Raw genomic sequence first — 27256 nt, 5'->3', positions numbered from 1 at the left:
ATGCTCCATGGTATTAAATGCAACATTGGCTGGCTGTCATCTTTACTTGTTCCTAGATCTGTGATTGTAGTTTTGAACATGGTTTATGGCTCGTCCAAGGATATCTGACAAGTTCCGGGGTCCAATTAATTAAGTTGCGCAACTTTTGGGCATACCTCAAGGGTGGCCGCGTCTGCACAATAAATAAACTGAACCTGTCGACCTTGGTGCCGGCGTGTATATGGCATTAGGCAGGGCTGGTGCTGATGAGAAGAGGAACGGGTGGCACTGACTGGTTTCAGGATTTCATTCTTCCGTGCATGTGCAGAGAAGAGCCGATCCGAACGTTTTCCCTCCTCAGTTTCGACTGCTTCTCAAAAGTGGCCAGGAACCCGAGGCCAGGATGCCTTCTTTGATTTGGCGACTTGTGTTGGCCATCTTCCTGACGGCTCGCCAGAACTTCATTGAAGCCGGCCAGGTATCAGGTTAGTTTACGCACGTACCTCATGGCATGGAGTATACTTCAAGGCTCTGTGCAGGCGGGAACTTCAAGTAGAACATGGTGGGGTACAGTTTGGGTAGGCATATGTTTTGGAGCATAGCCCATGTTCAAACCAGCATTCCCCCTGCTTTAAATGGCGATAAGTTCAGTGTCATGAGCCTCATACCGAGTAGTTTCCAAGCAGGCTAGCCTACCTCACTGTCCATGTATGAAGCTTAGGTACAGATTCGTTCAAAATTTTTGGAAAAAAATCGAAATGACTATATAGGCCAACACAATTTCATTTTGAATAAGCGCCAGCCCCTGACGTGATGTTGCTCACGGCTTTACAATCTGGCTGTCGCCATTGAACTTAAGGCCTTCGGGACACAGACTCGTTAAACGTATCAAAATTAATGGCACGCTTTATCCTGAAGCCCATTGGCCTTAAGTTTAATGGCGAAAGCAACATTGTAAAAGCCGCTGTTTTTCAGATAATAATTCAGGGGGCAGTTTGTAATTGTACAGGGTGAGTAAAAAAACCGAAAACGAAATGTCGGGACTATTGTTTTATTGAGGTACTGCATGTAGCACTTTCAAAATCTAGGATATAAAAGCCCAATTCATAAGCTTTCTTTTAGTACAAAAATTATTCAAATCACTTACGTACTTTTTAAGTTACGGAATTTTAAACACAACCACCGTTTTCAGCAAAACGAAAACAATCCACACACATCCCTATGTGATTTGTTTTCGTTTTGCTGAAAGAACACTTACCTTCTTGTGATGTGATCCGTGGACAGAACTGTGAAACGGTGGTTGTATTTAAAATTCCGTAACTTAAAAAGTACATGAGTGATTTGAATGATTTTTGTACTAAAATAAAGCTTATGAATTGGGCTTTCATATCCTAGATTTTGAAAGTGCATGTGCAGAACTTCACTAAAACAATAGTCCTGAAATTTGAGTTTCGTTTTTTTTACTCACCCTGTAGTTTGGGTAGGCATATGTTTTGGGGCATTTAGCTCCATGTTAAAACCAACATTCTCCCTGCTTTAAATGGCGAATTTTAGTGTCATCGTGTCATGAGCCTTAAGAACCGAGTAGTTTCCAAGCTATAGCCTACCTCATGTCCATGAAGCTGAGGTACAGATCCGTTCAAAATTTTGGACAAAAAAATCGGGATATAGACTTATTATACGTACCCAAATTAATGGCACGCTATATCCCGAATTTCATTGGCCTCAAGTTCAATGGCGAAAGCAACCTTGTACAAGCCGCTTTTTTTCAGATAATAATTCACGGGGCAGTTTGTAATTGAATGTGATATCGGACCGAGCGCAACCCAGACTTGGCCAAGTCTACACCGGCCGTAGTCTGGGTAGCGAATGTCTTTTCCGTCAGTAGGTGGGATGCTCCAAAGTCATAAATAATTTCATAGTCTCGACCGCGCCAATATGTTTATTCCTCAAACACCACAATGATATCAAGAGCAGAGTTGTTATTTAGTCAACCAAGGATACAGACCAGTAATAAACTGCCACAGACCCCAATAATAAATGTTCCCACTTATGAAAAATACTCACAACTCTCTGAGGTGTTCGAGACAAAGCTTATTTCATCGTCTTTTATTTTCTGTTCAATTTTTTGTTTTGGTAATCAAATGACTTTTGGGGAAAATTGCCATCCAACGATGATTACCCCATAGAATAGTCCTATAAAGTCCATCGCCATTTTTGAAAACAATGACTACGTTCCATTGCAAAAAAAAGAAGAGCACTTTTACTTTTTCCCAATTTCATCAAAATTTCACAGAATCACAGAAATACAAGCTCACAGCCCCGGCCCCGTGCACGGCTTCCACCCTTCTTTTTTTTGTTCTGGCCCCAATAAGGCGTTTGAGGGCATGCAAATCGTGATTTGGCAGGCGCAGGCAATTTTGGGCCTATTTACATTTCTGCACCCTTAAAGAGAAGATACAACATTTGCAAACATCAAAAAACGAAATGATCGAATTATCACGAAATAACTTACTGGATTGTTAGGTTATGACAGTTTAAAGCATCCTGTAAAATCGTAGCTCCTAGTGTGCTGACGAGCTCAAGAAAGCTTGTATTTTCCAACGCTGGTCGGCCGACCAGCGTTGGAGAAAACTGGTTTTTTTTCATATTTAGTTAGTCTGCATTTTCTTTGCAATTGATTACACGCCTGTGAAGGGGTACAAGCTTGCTAGACCAGCCTCGTCCCCAGTGCTAACTTTATTTCCAACCTCGTTTCCAATAGTAAGCCCTGGTAGGAAACTTTCTTCCTGTATCCTGATTCGATACCGAAATTGGCTCGAAATGGATTTATATCGTGTACTTGGTGTAGTTATTCACAACGTGTAGTACGTGTTTTCGCGATCACTCGTCCAAGCCTTCCCGAAAATATTCGTTTCCTTTCCAATTTGTTCATATTAATATAAAATGTGAAACTACATAAATATTGTTTCGTTAAGATCGTAACAGTTTAATTAAGATAAATCGTGTTTTCGTAACTCACGCCGTGCTTGCGCTGCGACGAATTGATTTGTGTTTATACCCCCAAAACAAACGCAACTCCGCACAGGCAGGTGTGGAAGGTAATTCTGTCCCCCGGTAAAAGTGTCCGGGGGGACAGAATTACCTAGGTAAAAGTGTCCTCCCTGGCCCGTTAATTCTGTCCCCCTCCAGGTAATTCTGTCCCCTCCAGGTAATTCTGTCCCCCAGGTTTTTAATCCCCCTCTTTTGAAACTCGGAAGGTTATTGTTTTGATGAATTCACTCTACAAGGTATACATTCAGTTTAGTCTGCCCTTCATGAATATAAAAAATATTTAATTTAGTCTATTAGGTGATACGTGAACACAATGTTTCGATTCGGAGTACGGTGAAGTCTATCGCGATTCTACCGCGATAGGTCAACACAGCGGCGATGCATGGCGATGGCCCTCGTCTCATTGATAGTATGATACAACGTCTCCTTGGATTGGTCTGTGTTCCCGTCATAGCGCGTAACGAAATTTCCTATTGGACGAATTTCCATTGTAGAGGGAGACGCATATGTACACATGTTATAATCACTGCCTCAAATCTTGCAGCATGTACTGGTGCGTGCGACACGCTGCTGCTCTCAGTACATACTGCATGGGGACACATTTACCAGGGGGACACTTTCACCGTTGGGCAGGGGAAACATTTTTACCTGGAGGGGGACAAATTTACCTAGGTAAAAGTGTCCCCCCGGACACATTTACCGGGTCACGAGTCGGTAAATGTGTCCGGGGGGACACATTTACCAGGGGGGACAGAATTACCTGTCACAGTGAGAGAGCAGGTAGTGGTGGGCGCGTACTGCTCGACACCCTGGGGACGAGGTTGCTGATAGACTGATCTCTGACCATTCATCTTAAGTGGGGTCAGGGAACCAGACTACAGAAACATGATTGGTTTTCTTGGTTTTTCCCAGCATCTGCCCTAAACGTGAAGCAAGTCAGTTTAACATTATGTCCTATAACATACTAATCCTCCAAATCCATTATTTCTGGAAATTGCAGCAAAAGCAAATGTTGTACATTCCCGGACGTCATCAAGCTAGTCGATAGCGAGATATAGATGTGAGCGATTCCATATGAGCTGGATACAAAGATCGATCCCTGGTTTCGAAGGGGTCCGCTCATAAGTCCGACGCCTCATAAGTCCGACAAAATCGCATCCCCAACCAAATAAAGGCTCGCCTCGTACGCTTCGTTTTTCCTACGTCGGACTTTATGAGGCGTCGGACTTATGATACGGCCCCGGTTCGAAACCACGTTGTCGCTGCTCTCATTCATAGACTATTTTTCTTCTCTGAATTATTTTTCTTCTCTAAGGGAAAGGAAAACGAGAACTGAATAATGCATGATATTTGAGTAACCCACCTTCAGTGGAAGAAAATCGCGGTCGGGTGGTCTGTTCGCGATTTTTCACTCCAGTTTTAATCAGCAATGTCTTGTCTAGCTTAGCAAAATAATCTGTTAATGATTAGTATATAGCCTCTGTGATCCACTCTGTTTTTTTAATGATAATTTTAAATAATTTTACACTCCAGTTTTAATCAGCAATGTCTTGTCTTATCAAGTCTTTAGAAGTCTGTTAATGATAATGAATAGTACCCGTTGTAAATTTGAATGTTTTCAGCCTGTGGGCTGCTTTTAATTCAAATAAATAAACCATAATAATTAAATCTTAAAAAAAAAAATGGACGCAGAACGCGCATGGGACTTTAACGTACACAATTCCATAGGGTAATTGTCTAAGGGGCGTGGCGAGGCCCGCAGAGCCGATAATTGGCGCTTCGGAACGGCGCGCGGGAAAACGACCCACGTACACTACACTCGGAACTGAATCACACACACACCACCGACCCCCACCCCTCCCACCCCCGGGTTTTGCACGAAAATACAAATATAAATACCAGTGTCAAGAACACACCGCCCAAACTCAGCCCAAGTTATTTTGTCGAGTCAAACCATGGAGCTATAAAAAGGTCCATGGAGCTATATATAGCTCCATGGTCAAACAGAGTGTTCCTTTAACTTGAGATGGCACCTTGGCCACTCTTGGTGGCGCACTATCAAAACATTTGCCGCGCGCACGTGTTCAAACCAAAGTAGTTCATGTAGTAGAAACTGCACTGATTGGTGAGTGATGGACCAAACTGATGTATTCTCACGATGGATGATGGAGATTTTTGGACTTAATACGTATGGTTTTATGCCCACTTTGCCGAGGTTCGTTTTTGCATGTTTTGTAAGTTAAGTAGGCCCTATAATTTTGCACTAATAATATTAATAAACTACGTTAAATCATAGAGCAGGTTAAATTGGAGCGGTCACCCCACGGTCATGATGGTAGCGCCAGTCTACCGCTTTCCTTTTAACAGTGTTGAACCATTGCAACGTACGCTAGGTACGCGCACGTTGCACGTTTTTCTAAAACTATTTAAAACCCTCATCAACATCTCAAAATCACCAGGTCCAGATGAGATACCCACCAGAGCGCTTAAGATGTTTGCGATGGCGTCGGTTCTTACATTTATCTTCCAACAATCACTTGGTCATGTTGGTACTGGGAATGGAAATGAGCTAATATTACCCCATTATTCAGGAAAGGGTCGCTCAAACCCTGCAAATAACAGACAGATTTCTTTAATAGTTTGACAACTACCTGCTGCAAATTATGGGAACACATTTTAGACAGTCATCTCATGGAACATCATCAGATCCTTGTCAATAACCAACACACTTTTTGTAAGGGAAAATCAAATGAGAGCCAACTCATTGTAACCATACACGATTTATTTAGCCAGAAATCATAACAACAATAATGTCACTACAGATATAGCGTTCTTGGCTTTGCTGAAGCATCTGATGTCATCTCGCATCAGAAGCCTTACCGCCAGATTACAGCCCCATTAAAATCACCCGTCATATCATCACAAAAGATTCTAGTCACATCCTGCAGCCAAAAACTGGGGGATCCAGGAAAGGCAACACCATACAATTTGAGAGAACCCGTATCTCAACATCAACATTTGAACACTCAATTTCTTTCCGAGAACCATCAAGGTATGGAACGATCTTCATCAGACTGTTATTGACTCGTCCTCACCAGACGTTTTTAGCGACAGCTATACATTTAGGCAACTATACAGTGTGATTACAATCGAAGTAGATTCCACTCTTCTGGAGGCCTCTTTTTAATCTCCTTATTCAGGAATTTAGGAGGATTTTCTACAAAGTACCAAGGGTGTCTTGGAATATTATTTGTTTACAAACTTATTGCTCTTTTAGGAGTCGTGAGGTAGTGGTTATTGGATTCATATCATCATGCCAGTCATATTGTGCCTCTTAATTGCCTGGAGCATTGAATCAGCTCAGCAGGTTGTGGCTTCGAGTCCAGCCTGTTGGATTGCAGTGCGTGTGTGCTTTAGTAATTAGGCAAAACACTTGGTCACTCATTGCTTCTCATCACCCAGGAGTAATAAATGGATACCTGTGAGGGCAGAGATAGAGATCGTTCTTGGATTAGCTGTTTGTTCCTCAAAAAATGCTGCATCGAGCTGAATATATTCCCCAGGGAGATTGGATGGTATAAATAAGGTTCAAGGTTCAAGGTTCATTTATTTTCCACAGTATCGAATCAATAAATGACATGAAATAATTACTTAACAGAAAAGAATTACAAATAATACAACAAAAGTGATATTTTAGGGACACTGCAGATGATCGAGGGGCCCATTGAGAAGCAGAGCTTTTAAGCATGGGCCCCAGACAGGCATGCTCATTGAGCCCAATCCAAGAGAAGGGAATTAACTTACAATGAACACTATTGAATGGTCAGTCACACGAGGCTCAATGAGCATGCTGTATTTAAAGTAATTGCATGTACGTAGAAAAGCAACATACCTAAACACAATACACATTGAGACGTAAACTACGGACAAACAAACAATAGGCCTACAATACAGATCATTTAAACTAGTCAGGTCAGCAAAGAGCAATACAATCATGGATATTCTACAATCTACATGTAACTTCATGTATATATTATATCTACTGGCATGAATTAATGATAAGTTTGAATTAAGATTGATTTAAATAGTCGTTTAAAAGTGGAGAGATTGGTAGAAGCTTGCATTTGTTTAGAGAACGAATTCCAGATAAATAAGGAATTGTAAAGGCCCAGTTTTCATGAATAATAATAATGTCAAGTGCTACAACATTTACACAATAAACACATCATTGTATCTCCTGTTTTGATTTAATAGGAAAATGCGAACCAATCACAGTCAGCACTTGCCGTGGGTCAGGGGTCCTCCATCGGTATACAAGGATGCCGGTTGAGGTACCTGGTCCCGGACCGATGGACCATCAGCACTTCATGACCCAACATGAAGCTGTTGGTCAGCTCCAACCCTATCTACCCATCATGAGCAAGGCTAGGGGATGTCGGGAGTACCTCAAGCCCTTGCTTTGTGCCGTCTACCTGCGGCCTTGTGACCACGAGTCCGTCGGTGGGTCGCTGCCGTGCCGTGACTTGTGTGAGAAAGCGCAGGCCAGCTGTAAACGCACCATGCGTCACGTAGGATTGGACTGGCCGCGACAGCTAGACTGTACTAGGTTCCCCAGTGCAACACAGTACAGCACCTGTATGTCAGGTACGATTTTCAATTAATTTTTTTTTTAACTTACTCTGCCCATCAACATTACGTTTTGCCCTTCGCCGATGTATAAACACTGTATGCTCAGTGTGTTACCTCCCGAGTGAAAGTTGAGAAAAAAATCACTCGGTTGGGACTCAAATCCATGACCTCCTGCTTTCTAGTGCAGACATCTTGCCACTCGGCCACCGAGCTTGCGTGATCGGTTGGCTGGTTCGAATCTGATCTGTCAAGCAAAGTTCTAATCAAAGTTCTAATCACATGTTAAGTCACAAGTTCTTTCCTCGCCTTCCACTGCTGTCACCCAGGTTCAAATCCCGCCTGGGCCAAAGTGTGGATTAGGTTTGCAGTCCCTGCATAATGCTTCATCATAAATTAATAAATAAATATTTTGCAAATGAACCACAAAGGGAAACTGACTCGGTGAATTATAACAATTTTTTGAAAAGTTGAACAAAGAAATTGACTGGAGCGGGGTTTGCACCTCCGACCTTTGGATAACCGTTCCGGTGCTCTTCCAACTGAGCTATCCAGACCTATGTTGGCGGTTCCTTAATACGTCAATGTCTTTGTCCAAGATAAAGATATTGACGTATTGGTACACCGCCAACAAGGACAGCTCAGTTGGTAGAGGACTGGAACAGTAATCCGGAGGTCGCAGGTTCAAACCCCCACGCTCCAGTCTATTTCTTCATTGAACATTTCAATTAATGAATAATAAATAGATAGACTTATGATTTGAAAATCTGCTCAAATCATCTGGTGAATTTTGAAGGACATATAGGAGGGTTGGGGTTAAGTAAAGATATGCTGTAGAATGTTCTAAGTGTTGTTTGTTTCTTCTAACAGCATTAAACGTTGGCCCAGTTGAAGAAGTAAGAGACAGCGCTGACAACGTGCCGACGGTTGAGGTGCGAGTGACCTGTAGCTATGAGCTTTCGCCTAAGATTCAGCCGCAGTGGTTAACCCCGGATGGCAACCTGATAACTGGTATAACACATAAAAGGCTTAGAACCAGGCCCGTCACCAAGGGGGGGGGGGGCCTGATGGGGCCGGGCCCCCCTTGGCGACCAACGGCAAAAGCAATGCATGTGTATTTTTGTATTTTTATGATAGTGGGCCCCTCTAGTTGGTACTATGGCCCCCCTAGTACCGGACCTACTTAGAACATCAAAATAAAGTGCTTAGTCAGAAAACGTTTAAGGCAACTTGGATTGAAGGTGATGCTCTACAGAATTCTGCTCAGCAAGTATATCTCCAATGGGTGGCAAAACCAAGGCCCAATTTCATGCCTCTATACTATTACTAGACATGGCAGAATACTTCATGTTTGATCACCATCTGACCATTCCATTCTTACTGCACTAGCACAGGTATTCTGTGCTTACAGGACGAGATATTTTTAACCACAGAATGAACCATCAACATAAATAAATTGTTTGGTGTTTGGGATGGCAGTATAGGTCCCTTGCCCCGGGCCCTGGCCTTCTTCTGCATCTAATTAAGATGCTTTGGGGATGTTGATTTTGAAAACAAATTGCAACCCTAGCAGATCGAGCGTTTATATCCTCTCTGTCACCACCTCAGCCTTCTACAGAAACAACCTTGTGATGACCACCAGTCTAGGTGTGCGATCCACTGTGTATGAGATTTATTGGATGTCAAAAGTTTCGCAGCCGTGTTTTATTTGTGTCCTTATACAATTCCCCAAATATTCTGAATTACATGGTTATAGCATTCATTATTGGAATAATTGAAATAAATTAGTGTGTACGATGAATAAGTACAAATATGAGTTTTGGGGCAAACGACTTGACATGGGTGTGCTAGAAATGTTAAATTTTTTTTTCAAAAGGACTTTTAACTTGGTCTGAGTACTTTTTACAAGTATTCCACGTTTTCAACACTCGTATACCTTTTTGTTCATACCCCACTTGAATTTGTATCCAAATTTCTATGTACTCACATGACACTTGTCTAGTTTTTCGTGGTAAATTTTCTACTACAGCTGATGATATTTCATTATACTTGTCAGACTCGGATGAGGACTCAACTGTGATTCTCTTAGTGTCATCATTTTTTGCATCCTGTTGTTTTGTTATGCTCAGATGACGAGATGGAACGCATCTTTGCACAGAGAGTAAACAAGCACACTACAAACCTCGTGATACTCCGGTACACAGATTCCTTCGATAGCGGCAACTACACTTGCATTGTGGGGGACAGCGAGTTTACCCGCTCTGTGACGCTCGCCAACATCTATGAACCCGAAGAAGGTTTGCTTAAATGACTTCTTGCGTATAAACTCTTTGAGAACAGAATTAATTGCTGTAATCAGACAGCATTATAAAAAATGTACTGTGATTTTCGAGCCAGACGTACTGAGGCATGTACGCCTTTGCGTACCAGAGGGAGTGTACGGACTCCAAAACACATCTGTTGCAGATTCTGTATCTGTGATGACTTGTGATGACTTGTGATTGACCTGTGATGACTTGTGATTGACCTGTGATGACTTGTGATTGACCTGTGATGACTTATGATTGACCTGTGATGACTTGTGATTGACCAGTCATGACTTGTGATTGACCTGTGATGACTTATGATTGACCTGTGATGACTTATGATTGACCTGTGATGACTTATAATTGACCTATGATGACTTGTGATGGACCTGTGATGACTTGTGATTGACCTGTGATGACTTATGATTGACCTGTGATGACTTGTGATTGACCAGTCATGACTTGTGATTGACCTGTGATGACTTATGATTGACCTGTGATGACTTATGATTGACCTGTGATGACTTGTGATTGACCAGTCATGACTTGTGATTGACCTGTGATGACTTATGATTGACCTGTGATGACTTATGATTGACCTGTGATGACTTATGATTGACCTATGATGACTTGTGATTGACCTGTGATGACTTATGATTGACCTGTGATGACTTATGATTGACCTGTGATGACTTATGATTGACCTATGATGACTTGTGATTGACCTGTGATGAATTGTGATGACTGAGCTTTTTGTATTTCTGCCTTATTACATTTAGAACAAACCACCTGTGAGCCCATCCCTGATTTCTGGTGGTGCCGGAGCAACGTCAACTATGCCGAGATCCAGCTGCCAAACACCTACGGGATGAGAACGAAGGATGAGATCCGCCACAAGCTGGAGCGTTACAGCGAGGTGGCCCGCTCGGGCTGCTCTCAATACATAGGCGCGGCGCTCTGCGCAACGTACCTGACGGAGTGTGACTCCAGCAGGGATGCCCATCGACCCATGCTCTGCCGTGACCTGTGCGAGAAGGTGGATCGGGAGTGCGCGGAGGCGTTCCGAGAGGGTGGCGTTGAACCCCTGTCCTGCGACGGAGTGGTGCGGCACACAGACGGCGACTGCTACAATGGTATGCTCGCAATTCAGAACATTTTGTGAACGGACCTTTGAAATTAATAGGTCTACAGAACTGTTCCTTGTCATGCTTATTTTGATCAGCCCAACTTACAAGAGGAGACAATTTAGTTTCACCTTTCACATATTTAATGCATGTTCGTTCGATTCGTACCTCAAAACTGGCAACTTCTTATACATTTATTGTAGTATATCACTGATTTAAATTAGCATTATCATTGTTAGGCATTGTAAACAGTACTCTTCATTCCCATTAATATTCTCAGTGTGAAGAAAATAGACTCATTTACACAATGTCGGAAGCCTGTTTATATTCTTGAAACAAGAAATGTGACATTTGATGGTAATAAAAAGTAAGAACAGAGTGGTTTGCATCAATATACACATTTCACTTGAGAAGATGGCTCTTTCACAACACTTGAATCAAAGATAAACCTTAAAAATTCAGCACAGTCTTGTACCAAAGATTCTTGTCTAACTTTTAAATCTTATTTCCTTACCTCATCTCTTTGCTATTTCTGGTCAGGAATCGAGATTAGTCCTGCGGAGAGTTTCGACACGGCCACAGGAAAACGGGTAGAGGTGGAGTGTTACCATGCGCCCATAGTCAGGGCTGTCTGGGTCACCCCAGATGGAGCCTCATTGCGTATCCCTGGTGGTAAGTGGAATATCATTATCCCTGTCATAATTGGATATTTGATCTCTGGATATACTCACAAGGCTTTCAAATAAGGCCTTTTGGGGATTGTCTTGTCCACCGGTGTTAAAATCAACACTGGTACACTGACTGTGAGCGGAACCATGGCCCCATCGAAAACAAGTCAAGGTCTACAGTTCACATTTACACCAGTTTGTTCAGGGGTCGACTGTCGATTTTGGATATTGTACCCGAGTACAATCTCTCAACCCTATAGTCCCGACAAGGGATGAATTTTGCCCGTGTTGAGCACCGAGCCTGTTTGAAAGCCGTGTTGTATTCTTGCTAGTGTTGACAGGGTTTCCATTCAAACTGGGTCCAATTGCAGAGATGTTTTGATAGTATGAAGTGGAAGGGCTTTGATGCATGGTACCACACATTATTAACCACAGGTTGACTATGATTTTACAAATTCACCATGAATTTGCCTAATTTATTACTTGCTGTGGTGGTGACAGACCCAGAATCCCGCATTACGGTGGAAGTGGAAGGCAGAAATATTCTCCGTCTGGTCATCAACGACTTTGTGGATTTCAAGGATGCCGGCCGCTACACCTGTAGCGATTGGGACACATTCAACCGAACCATCACCATTGACAACATCTACCAACCCAATGTGACAAGTAAGTTAATTCAATAATGGCATTGGTTCCCTTTCACTAACATACTTTTTTTTTGGGGGGGGGGCCTAATGGCTTGTTAGCCTTTTTGGCAGGATTGATGGAGGTAGAGCTTTTCATGGGACTTGTCTTGACAGTTTCAGTACAGAGAACGTGCTTGCAGTAGTGGATTATAGAGGATTCAGAGATGCGACTTGTGTTACGGTCTATGTGCTGTCATTTTTTTGTATTGACTTACCATAAAAGAATGGGTGCTTTTGTGAACTCTTCCTATTTTCTTGATGTCTATATCTGCCCAATCTGAAGTAACTATCGACCACTTTAAGTCACAATCTGTTAACAGTTGACAGACAACGGGTTGACAATAATCCAGTTCTCACAGAGTAAACTGGTTCCTTATCCTATCGAAATGAATAATGTAGGGACTCGGAACCGGTATACTCACAGGACAGATTGGGCCCAATTTCATGGCTCTGCCAACTACAGAATTCCGCGCATATGATCACCATTTTGCGCTAATGATGCAAGCAGAACAATTCTACGCCAAGCCTGTAAGCTCATTAGTTACGGGATGTAAGCAAGCGTAGAAGCCGAAATTCCTCGCTAACCCGTGAGATACACTTACCATAAGCACGGAATTTACTGCTGCAAAGTGGGGCTTTTTCGCTAACGGTAAGCAGGGCCATGAAATTGGGCCCAGATCTGTTTGTGTGCAAAAACAATTAAAAAAAAACCCTTTTTTTCAGAGAGTTGTTGAACATCTCAAATTGAAAATAAAAAAAAATTAAAAATACAAAAAAAAAAAAAAAAAAAAAAAATCAATTAAAAAATATTGTACAGGTTGAAAAACTTTTTGAAGAAAAAAACAATTGAATTTGTTGAAATGCATGGACAGTGCATCTACATTCTGCGGTGTGTTGATCTGTACCTTTATTTGTTCCAGCTCCCTCCCGTCCTGAGATTGAGATAGGTGAAGTGAACCAGGTCGATGTTCTTGGCATAAGATTTACATCTGTTGCGTGCGTTTCCACATCTCAGCCCCCATTCCTGCCCATCTGGTTAGATCTGTACGGCGCAGTGGTACCCCTAGGTAGGCCTCAGAAACCAGTACTGAATCTTTATATTTTTTCAGTCTATGTATCAATGTTCATCAGTGAAAAGGTAGTAATGACTGTTTCACATAAGTACGCAAACCCAAGTGAACAGGTTTTTATTCTCTACAATTGAGGACTTGAAACAAAGGTTGACATACGTGAGATAAGACATAGGCGTAGCCAGCAGGGGGGGGAAGTGCCCTTTTCAATATGCCGTTTTGGGTGCCTTTTTCAGAATTTCGCACCTGTATCGCCCTGAAAAGCACCATATATTCCTTTGTGTGCATAATTGTCAGTGTTGAACAGCACCCCCATCGACAGATCGTAACAGCTCCCCGCCCCTGCTTTTTGATTGTACGGAGGCCAAGTGTGCAGAGAAAAAACCTGTCTTCATTTCACAACGGATGTGCAAGGGCCCTTTTCAAAAAAATTTACCCCCCCCCCCTAATAAAAATGACCGTGCTACACCCCTGTAAGAATTACTGTCAGGACTAGAGCCCAGGTTCTCGGTAGCATATGTGTCCAAACCATATGAAACATGTGAAAAAGAGGTTACAGTCCAAACAAGAGAAAAATAAGAAGGGAACTAGTACACAGGTGCAATTTGTTGTTTCCTCTTGCCCTAGGCTGTTTAAGGGTGCTGATTCAGTAGCTGTCCTTGCTGGTGGCACATAGCTTGGGTCTGCTTCAGAGAGTGACTTTTGACTGAAATCTTTAACCTTATTTCCCATCAAACTGCGCTGTGAAAATTTGAGTAGTATTGGAGGTCATTGCCGTTTGCACGCCTATATAGATGTTGGTAACTAGTGTTGTAGTTGAGTCTATCAAAGGTCAATCACAAGTCCACCACAAAGCCATCACGTGCTCATCACATAGCCCATCACATGCTCATCACAAGTCCATCACATGTCCATCACTAGTCCAATCCAAGGACATCACATGTCCATCACATGTCCATCACTAGTCAAATCCAAGGACATCACATGTCCATCACATGTCCATCACTAGTCCAATCCAAGGACATCACATGTCCATCAAATGTCCATCACTAGTCCAATCCAAGGACATCACATGTCCATCACATGTCCATCACTAGTCCAATCCAAGGACATCACATGTCCATCAAATGTCCATCACTAGTCCAATCCAAGGACATCACATGTCCATCACTAGTCAAATCCAAGGACATCACATGTCCATCACATGTCCATTACTAGTCCAATCCAAGGACATCACATGTCCATCACATTCTCATCACATTCAAGTCCATCACATGTCCCTCACAATTAGTCCATCACAAGTCCAGCACAAGTCCATCACAAGTCTGGTCCTGATTCTGGTCACAAGGAACACGATATAATGAACAATTCATTATGAACAGTTCATTTAAGAAGCCTGTGACTTAACATGAGACTGATTGGCTTGTGCTGTATTTGTGATGCACTATTGTATGAGGACTTAATAACAACACAGTCAATACGGTGTACTGGTTTTTTTCTCTTCCAACCCCAACTTTTCATATTATCTTTTAGACGAAGCAAATCCATTTAGTCGCTTCATAGCATCAAAAGTATCCGAAAGTGAAGCAATGCTTTTCATTCGAGACTTTGAGGATTCCACCGATGCTGGTGTCTACACTTGCCTTGGTCAAGGCCCGGACTCTGCCCAGACCATAGTCATTGGGGACATCACTCTTGGTCCCCAGATTAATCTTACAGAACCTCGTAAGTTAAGCAAAAATAAAAATGCATCAAATTGGCACAATTTTGTTGCCTTTTAAGCGCCAACCTCGTACATGTACGAGGTAATGTTCGTAAATGTTCGTACTTAAAATTGCCAAACCTCGTACATGTACGAGGTAGAGTAAATATGTTATCAAAAGGGGGCGCTCTCGCTCTTTCTAATGGTACCATTTTCATGCATGTACGACCTGTATTTATTTTTTCATTCGAGTTCTTGCGAGAGGGCGCAGCACTAAATCTCGTATTTTCTGCAAAAAGTGCGGAATTCCCCTGTGTTCAGGCCAGTGTTTCAGGGTGTATCACTATGTGTGTGACTACTTTTGACTTTCCAATATATCAAGGATATACCAGAGAGCAACAACAACAAATTTAGTGAGTAAAACTTATTTACTTTTTTTTTTACAGAATTTCGAACAATTAACAAAAACGCTCGAAGTTGGGCACGTTAGGGTCAAATTTCGCGGGCACTGAAAGAGTTAATGCTAGTAAACAACTGTATGACTGAAGTTTGAACATTCCTTAGGTTCATCCAATGAAACAAGCCTGAGCTCGGATAGAAAATAACACAGTTCTCATCGTGCATTTCACATTGGAGCTAGCCGTTGCCAAGGCACACACATTTATATCAACAGTGGAATGTGCAGGAGAATTGGGGCGATGGGAGACAGCCAGGCTAGGTTGCTTTAGCTGGACATTATTCATACAATTTTGTTGCCTTCTAATGCTAGTAAAAAACTGTAGAGCTGAAGTGACTGGAAGGCAGTAACTTCCTAGGTTCATGCAATGACGCAAGCGTGTATGTGCTCTGATCGAAATGGGATGGTAGACAGCCAGGCAAGGTTGCTTAAGCTGGACATTGCGCAGATGTTTCGTGGAAAAGACAGTTTAACGGCGACGCTTGGTTTACTTTTTCCAGTTCACATTCTGTTTATTGTCTCTTTTGCAATTATTTCAAAATATTTTAATTTGGATTTCAAATATTTGAATTTGCAGTTAATTCCCTTACTACATTTTCATTTTGATTCCTCATTCTCTTTTCTCCCTGCCAGAAGGTGAGATTGTGATTGGTGACGTGACCATTTCGGATTTTGCCGGTTCAGTGATTGCATCAGTTGGGTGTACTTCCACATCCATCCCGCCATTTCAACCCATCTGGCTGGACATCTATGGCGCAGTGGTGTCAAGAGGTAGGCCTCAGAATTAATATTGATGCTATTTGTGGTGAATCCAAACAATCCCCCTATATGGGTCAGTGCTTCAAAATTGTGGACTTGAACTGTCCAATGGGGGTTTATCTCAAAAGATGAATTATCCATTGATACCTTATTACTAGCATAGCATCCCAACAGTCATACAACATTGATTTGTACTGAGTACGTAGTTGAAAACCATCTTTTGTCCAAGTTGGGCTGATTCTGATCAGTGAAATTTTATTGTCCAAACAACGCACAACCCTTGTTTTTTTTCTCGTTAAAATGGTGTGTGAAAATGTGTGGACAAATAGAGGCATTGCTTTGGCATGGCATTGTTCACTTTCATTCCCTTTTTTTTATAAAGATTTTTACCGTTTTTATCTTCCAGACATTTCAGCGAATCCATTTAGTCGCAACTTTGCTGTGAACACTTCTGACGGTATAACAGGGCTGTTCATTAGAGATTTCAAGGATTCCACCGATGCTGGTGTCTACACTTGTCTTGGTCAAGGCCCAGACTCTGCCCAGACCATAGTCATTGGGGACATCACTCTCGGTCCCCAGGTTAATCTTACAGATCCGTCAAAGCAACCTCGTAAGTTAAGCAAAATAAAAAAGGCATCAAATTGGCACAATTTTGTTGCCTTTTAATGCTAGTAAAAAAACTGTAGAGCTGTAGTGACTGGAAAGCAGTAACTTCCTAGGTTCATGCAATGAAGCCAGCATGTGCTCTGATCAAAAAGTTAACTTATTTTCCTGTCATCTTGGATTTCATATTTGAGCTACATGTAGCCATTGCAAAGACCATACAGTTATATCATCAGTAGAGTGTGCAGGAGAATTGGTGCAATATGAGACAGCCAGCCAAGGTTGCTTTAGCTGGACATTGCGCAGATGTTCCTTGAAAAAGACAGTTTAATGGCACTTTGTTTACTTTTTCCAGTTCACATTCTCATATTTCCATTGTTACTCGGCATCCTTTCTTTTCCAATATTAACCATTTGGATTTCAACTATTTTGATTTGCAGTTAATTCCGTTACTACATTTTCATTTTGATTCCTCATTCTCTTTTCTCCCTGCCAGAAGGTGAGATTGTGATTGGTGAGGTGACCACCATGAATATCGCTGGTTTCATGATGACATCAGTTGGGTGTGCTTCCACATCCATCCCGCCATTTCAACCCATCTGGCTGGACATCTATGGCGCAGTGGTGCCCAGAGGTAGGCCTCAGAATTAACAGTGATTCTTCAGGGTGAATCCAAACAGAACAATCTCCCTATATGGGTCAGTGCTTCAAAATTGTGGACTTGAACTGTCCAATGGGGGTTTATCTCAAAGGGTGGTGTATCAGCTTTCCATTGATACCTTATTGCTAGCATCCCAACAGTCATACACCATTGATTTGTAATCAGTACGTAGTTAAAAACCATCTCTTCTCCAAGTTGGGCTGATTCTGATCAGTGAAATGCGATGTCCAATGGTTTTTTTCTTCATAAAAGTGGTGTGTGAAAATGTGTCGAATAATAGAGGCATTGCTTTCGCATGATTTTATATGCTTTGATTCATCCCCTTTTTTACAAAGGTTAATGTTAAGATTAATGTTATCTCTCAGACATTTCAGCAAATCCATTTAGTCGCCACTTTGCTGTGAACACTTCAGATAGTGTAACAGGGCTGATCATTAGAGATTTCAAGGATTCCACCGATGCTGGTGTCTACACTTGTCTTGGTCAAGGCCCAGACTCTGCCCAGACCGTAGTCATTGGGGACATCACTCTCGGTCCCCAGGTTAATCTTACAGATCCATCAAAGCAACCTCGTAAGTTATTAAGTAAAAATAAATATGCATGAAGTTGACACAATTTGTTGCCTTTGAATGCTAGTAAAAACCTGTAGAGCTGTACTGACTGAAGACAGTAAATTCCTGGGTTCATCCAATGTAGCAAGTGTGGGCTTGGATCGAAAGTAATGTTCTATCATTTTGCATTTCACGTCAGAGCTAGCCATTGCCAAGAAACCACATTTATATGATCAGTAGAGTGTGCAGGAGAATTGGGGTGATCGACAGCCAGGCAAGGTTACTTTTGCTTGACATTGCATGGTCATACGTTCTGTTTAAACAGACAGCTTAACGGCACTTGGTTTACTTTTTCAGGTCACATTCTTACTTTCGATTGTTACACAGCATCGTGTCTTCTGCAGTATTAACAATGAGGATTTCAAATATTTTGTTTTGATTTGCAGTTAAGACCGTTTCAACGTTTTCATTTTGATTCCTCATTCTCTTTTCTACCTGCCAGCAGATGAGATTGAGATTAGTGAAGTGGTTACTCTGGACATCATCGGTTCAATTTATGCATCAGTTGCGTGTATCTCCAAATCCAGCACACCATTTCAGCCTATCTGGCTTGACTTGTACGGCGCAGTGGTTCCCATAGCCGAAGGTAGGCCTCAGAAAGAAGAGAAATTATTAAATGTTTGTCCAAAAAAAATTAAGGTAATCCCTGAAAATGTCCTAGAATTAAGTATGGCTTTAGTGCAGTTACATCCTTGTGCTCTTTTTTTTTTACTCAGTCTCTTAATTTTGTTATCTTTCAGACATTCCAACAAATCAATCTAGTCGCATCCTTGCTGTGAGATCATCAGATGGTGTTACAGGACTGGTCATTAGCGATTTCAAGGATTCCACCGATGCTGGTGTCTACACTTGCCTTGGTCAAGACCCAGACTCTGCCCAGACCATAGTCATTGGGGACATCACTCAGGGGCCACTGGCTAACCCTACCACGTTGCCCTCTGTCGCAGAACCATCAGAGCAACCTAGTAAGTGAAATAATCCGAAATGAAAATGCATCAAGTTGGCCCATGTTTGTTGCCTTCAATAAAAAACTACTGAAGGAGCTGAGGTGCTGCAACATTTTTCTTTTAATTTCATTTTAACAACGTGAACTGGCAAAAGTGAAATAGCCATTGCTGATGGGATTTCTAGAGCCAAGCTTTCGGTGCACACTGTACCTGTTTTAGGGCTGCTATGACTGGAATGCAGAAAATTGCCACCCGTTCTTCAAATGAATTAACCTTGTGCTCGGATGAAAGATAATTTTATTGTTCCAGCATCTTGCATTTCACATTTGAGCCAGTCATTGCCAAGACGCACACATTCATATCATCAGCGCCGGAAAATGGAGGTGTTGGGAGACATCCAGGCTGGGTTGCTTATTACACCGGACGCCACACAAGTAGCCCATGAAACAGTCAGCTGAATGGCTTCACGTTCATTGTTATTTTTCATTGTTCAACAAGCTATGTCCTATGTGGCGGTGCCGAAGAAAGACGCTGGCGTGGAGACGGCCGGCGAGCTTGCCACCCTTATGGCGGATCGGAGGGAGGGGGGCTGTGGCGAACTTGGTGATGATGATGATGATTGTTCAGTGTCATCTCTTTGCTATATTTCCAATTTGTATTTCAAGTATTTTGTTTCGATTTGCATTTAGTTTTTTTTTAAGTTTTTATTATGAATCCTCATTCTCTTCTCTCCCTGCCAGCAGATGAGATTGTGATTGGTGAAGTGAGCACTATAAATGTCGTAGGTTCAGTGTATGCATCAGTTTCGTGCACTTCCCAGTCTAGCCCGCCATTTCAACCCATCTGGCTGGACTTGTATGGTGCAGTGGTGCCCAGAGGTAGGCCTCAGGAAAATCATTTTATTGGGTGTATCCCAACAAGAAATCCCCCCCCCCCGAATTTTTTTTAGTCCATAGCATTTTTAAATGTTTGTTTCTCACCCCATTGACGTTAAACTTGGCACAGTCGTCAACCAGCTGTAGATGTGTGCCAAATAAAATTGATGTCATCATGATTTTGTAATGTGTCATGTGACAGCACGTTAAAAGTGCGTTTTCAAAGTCCTACATCTACAGAAGCACATGTCTGATTGGGCTGAATCTTGGTATATACCTAGACAAGGTTGTATGATAGATGAAATTTGAGATGACGTCAGGATGATGTCACCTCATGTCATGTGACATCACATTAAAGGTGACTTATTAAAAGGCCCATGTCTACAGGAGTACATGTTCGATTGGGTCGATACCTGGGTACTACTTAACAGTTAACAGAAAAATTGTGCTCAGCATAGCAGAAAAATGTGCTAACCTTAAGCACTATTTCACGGCGTGGATGTGCAAACGGTCGCGCGTGCATGGAGATTTCTATTGTTTTGTCACTTAGTTAAGCAAATTTTTCCTCTGAAGTAAGCATGCCTTTGGATGTGCTTATATGCTTACCATCTCCATGAAATAGACGGAGGCTCTGTTAGCAGAAAAATGTGTGCTTAGCAGCGCCGTGAAATTGGGCCCTGGTGTGTCCCTAGACAGGGGTGTGCTAGAGATAAACGTCATGATGACACAATCACATGTCATGTGACGTCACATTAAAGGTGCACTTTTAAATGGCCTACATCTAATAGACTACAAGGCTGTTTGGGTTACAACTGTAAGTACTACATCTAATAGACTACAAGGCTGTTTGGGTTACAACTGTAAGTACTACATCTAATAGGCTACAAGGCTGTTTGGGTTACAACTGTAAGTACTACATCTAACCGAGGCTTTTAATGCTCTTGTCTTTCAGACATTGTAAGAAATCCATTTAGTCACCACTTTGGTGTGAACACTTCAGACAGTGTAACAGAGCTGGTCATTAAAGACTTTGAGGATTCCACGGATGCTGGTGTCTACACTTGCCTTGGTCAAGGCCCAGACTCTGCCCAGACCATAGTCATTGGGGACATCACTCAGGGGCCATTGGCTAACCCATCAGAGCAACCTCGTAAGTAAAAAAAAAATATGGGTTTGCGCGTTGTACATATTATTCTCACATGCTACAGAGTTGGATTCATACATTTTGTGAAGGGATGGAGCAGGACAAGTGATGGTAAATTTTCAGTAAATATTGTTATGTAATGGAAGAACTTCGAAGTGGGATAGATTAATACGAATCTCTCTCTCTCAAAAAAAGAAAATTAGAATTGGTGGATGAGGCTTTTACACATGGTAAAGTAAAACTAGACTTCCTTGGTGATTGATGGAGGATTCCATTTTTCTTTGGCTCTGCCTTGGAATGAAAACAATCCATGGATCTCTTAGAAGGCTTGTGTTACAATACACTTGCAATGGAGCAGTCAATATTTGTATAATATAACCACCACTCTGAGCAGAAAATGTTTCTATTCCCCCTTGATGGGATGGTAGTCCATCGGAGGTTACTCCTGGTTCTAATTTATACTCCTGGGTAGAGAGAGGGTTTACCCGAGAAAGGCAAGTGGGGTTTGCCCATGGACACAACATGGCCAGCAGCTGGATTCAAACACCATGAGTCACAAATCCTAACCACTAGCTTATAGGCCACACTTCCCCACTTTCTAATATTACCAACACATTATGTTTTGTCATTATTTAAGCCTGTGAGGAGATTAGAATTCCTGACTGCTCTGTTGGCATCGGCTACTCATCAACCTACGTCCCTAGCCTAGTCGGGTTGGGCCAAAATGAGCTGGGTGATGTCTTCCGCGGTCTGGAGCCCGTCTTCGCCAACCCTTGCAGCCCGTACTTCCGCCCCTACATGTGTGCCCTCTACCTGCCGCCTTGCCGCGAGAGGGCCGTTCTGCCTTGCAAGGAGCTGTGCTTGACTGCTGTCGACCAATGCGCAGAGACTTTGAGGATCACATTCTCGGTGGAGGAGCTTGCGGGTATGAGGGAGAGTTGTGCCTCCATGCCCAGCGAGAATGAGCCCGGTGCCAAGTGCCATAATGGTGTGTACCAGACTATTGCAGTCCAGAGAGATTTCAACCAATACATTGAAAAGTTGACCTCACAAACCTGCAAGATTGTATGACAATACAGCACATCTGGGCACTATGTGTAGGATCTACAACATGTGCAACATCCTATTTTTTTGCATTTATTTTGTGCCCTGACTGGGGCCATTCAATCAAGGGCAATAAATGGGTATTTCAAAGGAAAAAAAAGCGTTACAGTTTGCAACATACTGAACATTTTAAAATTGATGACTACATATGTGTTATAAAATTAATTTTAGCGACGTCAACTTCTTTTCAATCAATCACACGGATAACGAGTGGGTAAATTCAAACACGAGAGTCTGTGACTAGACTAGTCAGTGTTTGGTACCAAAATATTTTTTTTTTTAAGTGAACGTGGACTTGTGAGACTTACACGTTCTGTTGCATAGTTTGTGTTGTATCCAAGTCCCAAAATCATATGAAAACAGTGGGAGTGGGACCCTTTTATAAATGATAAATTTTTTTTTTTTTGCTTTTCACATTATCTTTTGCTTGTTCCAACTATGGTCATCACTCATCTGTGTTGGCGAACTGGTTGTACCAGTTCGCCAACAAAACAGATGAACATTGTATATGGCAAATGACATACCCACAATGTTTTATCGCACCTACACCCTTCACAAGTTTTAGCAGTTTTAGCACTGTACTATTGTTGACCAATGGTTAACCATAGTTCGACTAAAGTTAGCCCGAACTCTGTCTAGTCGACGATGGTTGACTACGCTAGTCGACTATTTGGAACCAGTCTACCGCGGCTGGTCACGCAACAATTTATAGCTGGTTATCAAGTGCTATTTCCATAGCATAGTGCAGAGGGGACCAACTATCAACAAAAATGGCCAAAAACGAAACTGTGGCGCTAAGTTTCATTTTCATTGCACAGTTTTCCATGTCAGTTTATGATTATGTCACTTTTGTCACCATTATACAATAATAGTGGGGATTATGTAAGATGTCCTAAACTTCCACAATCACTAATATTGTGTAAATATAAAACAACAAGTGTTGAATAATTGTGCGACCGCCATTTTCTGACGGTCGTTGACATGACAATTGTTTGACTAGAGTCGTTCGTACATCACGAACCAACCACTAGTTAACCACTGGTCCTTGCTCGAACTTGCACCAGAGCTGTCGGGGCACTGTATGAGGACAAATGAAAATATGTTTCCTGACACCCGAGGGCGCTTCTTTTTCTGGTCTTAGAGGGTAAGCCTCAAGTGTCCTATTGCGCCTGACTGATGACTGACTCATTCCCCGCTCACTCCCCTACTCACTCACTCACTCACTCACTGGCTTTCACTTGTGAACTGGCACGTGTTATTGTATATGTTCAATTACCCCGTGGACATCAGATGCATGAAAAGACTTTCTGTGAATAGCCATTCTGAATCAATTTACCAGAATTTTGTTCATTTTTAACCATATTCCCCCTTCTGATTCTGTGTTCTATATTGTTTTGACATTGATTGCATTAACAGTGAAGGAGGTTGAAATAGGCGCAGTTGCAGGCGCAGGAACACGGAGGGTGACTGTGGAGTGCACCTACAATCTTCTGCCTCCCGTCCAGCCGAGATGGTTCTCCCCAAGTGGACGAGAAATCCTCAGCGGTAAGGCCAATCTGGTTGCCAATGAATCACAAGACAATGAATCACAAGTCTGAGTCGCAAGACACTTGGCTCAATTACGAGTTCGAGTCTGAGTAATGAGTTTTGAATTGAACCGATTAAAGAAGTTTGGGTCACAAGTCCTCAGCGTTAGGTCCAAGTAATGATAGTCTGAGTCTTTTGTCAATGTGACTGCTGTCAAGTCCGAGTCACTGAAATTTACTAGATACTTTACTAGGACTTTGTCATACACTTCCGCTATTTTATTCTTCCGAGTCTGTTGTCAGTGTTACTCGAGTCACATTCGAGTCACTGAAATTGCAAGATACTGTGGGCTGGAATCTGATTTCTTGGCTACAGTCATCCAACTTCGCTTTTCTATTCTTCTAAGTCTTCTGTCCTTGTGACTCAAGTCACATCCGAGTCACTGAAATTACAAGATAATGTGGGCTCAAATCTGAGTTCTTGGTTTCAGTCATACAACTCTGCTATTCTCTTCTTCTGAGTTTTTGTCAGTGTGACTTGAGTCACATCCGAGTCACTGAAATTACTGAAATTACAATATTTTGTGGGCTCGAGTCTCAAGTTCAGGGCTTTAGTCATACAACTTGGCTATTCTATTCTGCTGAATCTTTTGTCAATGTGACTCGAGTCACGTCTGAGTCACTGAAATTGCAAGATATTGTGGACTGGAGTCTGAGTTCCAGACTTAAATTATACAACTCGGCTATTCTTTGATAGGTTCCTGGAGGCGGGTTCGAGTGATTGAAAGCTCAGATTCCATCACCGTGCTGGAAATTAAGAACTATGCGCCACACATAGATGAAGGCAGTTACACCTGTGCTGGTCCCATTCAGCGTGTTACCGTGGACCTGTAGGAACCTCAAGAAATGGACGGTAAGGGATTTGTGTAACACTGAATGTGACCCAAGATGAACCAATTCACCTAGTACATGATAACTGTCATATCGTCGGGTGCCCGGCAGAAGGGCATATGAGCGTTCTGATGCAAAAATCAGTTCCAGAAATGTTCCTCCACGTGTATTACATATCCAATGTTCTCCCACACGTATTATATAAATCATATGATTTTGAAATTTGGTTACACGTAACACATAAGTTTTGGAACAACTTGTGTTAATTCTTGACAAAAAATCTTTAAGTAAAACAGAGGCACTTTTCTGCTTATTCCCTATTTGCTGGGAACGTTTTGGTGATTGCATGTCATTGCATTAGGGCACATTACGCGCATATACCCTTCCGCCAGGCACACGACGATATACACATTGTTCAAAATATATCATGAATAAACCCATATCCCAATTTAACTAGCGACAAAAAACAGAGCTTCATATTTGGTTAGTATATGGTTCCAGGCTCCAAACCGTGACCTTTTTCCTGTCCTTTTTATTTACCTTGTTATTTAGAAAGTTGCAGTGCAAGTTTCATTGAGAAATGAGAAATATATAATCAGAGGTAACAGGACAGGGAAAAAGTGGACCCCAAATTTATTGAGTAATAAATTTTTGATAATATTGGTGTAGATCTGCATTGCAAAAGGAATTGGAAAAATGTGTCCAAACGCTCGTACTCAGTCATTTCAATTTAAAGCAAACATCAGTCTGCACATTGCAACCTTGGTGCTAAGGCTTGTTTCCTGCTATGTATCCATTCATTTCAATAAAACTTCAAGTGGGGTATTTGCAAGGAACAGGACTACGAAACTTCACCTTATTTGAAGTTAAATAGTAAGGGATAAGAAGAGACTTGATTAAAGATGAACTGCCAGGTGTATTTTCAAGTTCACCCTCAAAAAGACCTTTGAAATGGATAAACTTTTTGTAGGCCTGTTGCAGACGGCCTACCAAAAAAGTGTACCCCTTTAACACTCAAAAGTCAAATTTGTTAGGAGGAAAGTAAATTAACAATTGGAGATCATGGAAAGAACATCTTTATTATTGTGACATTGAGAGTAACTAATACCGAAATTGGTATTGTATTTCTCTGTTTTCTGCCCAGATTCAGCTGAGCAAGCCTCGTGATGATTTGCCCATGCCAAGCTTGGAAACTTGCGAAACTTTGTGTTATACTGATACCGATTTTTAAGTCTATACAGCTGTAGAATTAACATATATTGTAGAGAAACTGTTCAGTTTGTGTTAGCCTTATATGATACGAGTGCACAAAATAATTATCATGAGTGGCCCGTTTCATTGGGAATCACCTGATATGCTGGCAATCAGCCATAGCATCCTAATTTCCATGATCAACTGGTTTTGTACGAGTGACTTGTTTACGTACATATACACTCTTGTACTTTATTATGTAGCAGTGATTTGTGTTTTTTAATTCCCCCCCCCCCAAAAAAAAACAAACAAATAATATTTTGTCAGAATTTTCTGTTGTTCAAACCTAAAGGGGCAGGGTTATTTTAACCATCTCTCCCCTCACCTCAGATCTTGAGTGTTGAAAAATTATGAAACTCGGTGGATGCATAGAACAACTTCATATGAACATACCCAAGAAATAGAATTACCATTGGTTAAGGGTGTGGATTTTGGCTGATTAATTATTTAAGTGCACAAATGGAAATTCTGCTTTGTGTAGGGAAATTCAGTGGCACCCAATGGTCAAAATTTCATGTTTTTTTGGTATCGAAAGATGTGCAAGACTCGAGGCTAAAAAGTCAGGAAAGCTCGGGTTGGGAAATATGTTTTGCAAGGGTATCGCTGAAAAAGTGGAGAGAGGGTGTAGATTCCTCCCCCCCCCCCCCCCCCCCCCCCCCCCCCGGCCCTTTTAGTGTACAAATAATCTTCCATTTTGTTGAAATGAATCACTGACTGAATTTATATTATAAGATAATAATTATTACTTGACTTCAGTAAACTTGTTTAGTATAGTATTGCAGTGATTTGTGGTGTTTATTCCCCCCCCCAAAAAAAAAAAACCCAAGATAATGTATCACAAATTTCTGATGTTAAAGTTAATCTTCCATATTGTTGAAATAAATCACTGATTGAATTGAAGTGAAAGTGTTATTAGGTTTCAGAATAGCTTTTTCTTGCCCTAAAGTTTGGCTCCATTTTTTTTATTTAGAAAAAAAGTTTTTCTCTTTTGGAGAACACCACCGTTACATATTTCACACACTGGGAGACAACATCCAAGCATTTACAAGACTTTACTTTTATTATAAGACTATCAGCAACGCACATGTTGAGGTCAGTACAAATGTATGAGGGACTTTCTGCCTTGAACCAATGGAGCATATATACATATATACATTAGTTTTCTTGCCATTTAAGATTGTTTCTTATGCACTAATTGTGAATTCTGGT

At 41.7% G+C, this 27256-nt stretch overlaps 1 protein-coding gene across 9 annotated transcripts; it reads left to right on the top strand.

The window, feature by feature from the left end:
- The first annotated feature begins 168 nt into the window (after positions 1–168).
- On the top strand, positions 169–26959 carry LOC119745886. Of its 9 annotated transcripts, none has more exons than XM_038222544.1 (21): positions 172–464; positions 7288–7677; positions 8530–8670; positions 9789–9956; positions 10745–11098; positions 11630–11761; positions 12259–12423; positions 13364–13510; positions 15047–15238; positions 16309–16443; positions 16838–17044; positions 17534–17671; positions 18064–18270; positions 18752–18895; positions 19050–19274; positions 19997–20134; positions 21084–21281; positions 21913–22263; positions 23796–23924; positions 24663–24818; positions 25941–26959. In XM_038222544.1, the coding sequence occupies exons 1-20, from the start codon at positions 383–385 to the stop codon at positions 24797–24799; spliced, it is 3780 nt and encodes a 1259-aa protein (XP_038078472.1). In that variant the 5' UTR covers positions 172–382; the 3' UTR covers positions 24800–24818; positions 25941–26959. The 9 variants fall into 9 exon arrangements, with proteins under 9 accessions (XP_038078475.1, XP_038078474.1, XP_038078476.1 ...); XM_038222545.1 differs by having other exon boundaries at positions 16306–16443; positions 17537–17671; XM_038222542.1 differs by having other exon boundaries at positions 16306–16443; positions 18755–18895.
- The last annotated feature ends 297 nt before the right edge of the window (positions 26960–27256 follow it).

The sequence above is a fragment of the Patiria miniata genome, unplaced genomic scaffold (assembly GCF_015706575.1).
Source record: "Patiria miniata isolate m_02_andy unplaced genomic scaffold, ASM1570657v1 HiC_scaffold_7, whole genome shotgun sequence".
NCBI lineage: Eukaryota > Metazoa > Echinodermata > Asteroidea > Valvatida > Asterinidae > Patiria > Patiria miniata.
The sequence above is the reverse complement of the archived record's forward strand: the minus strand, read 5'-3'. Positions and strand labels throughout refer to the sequence as shown.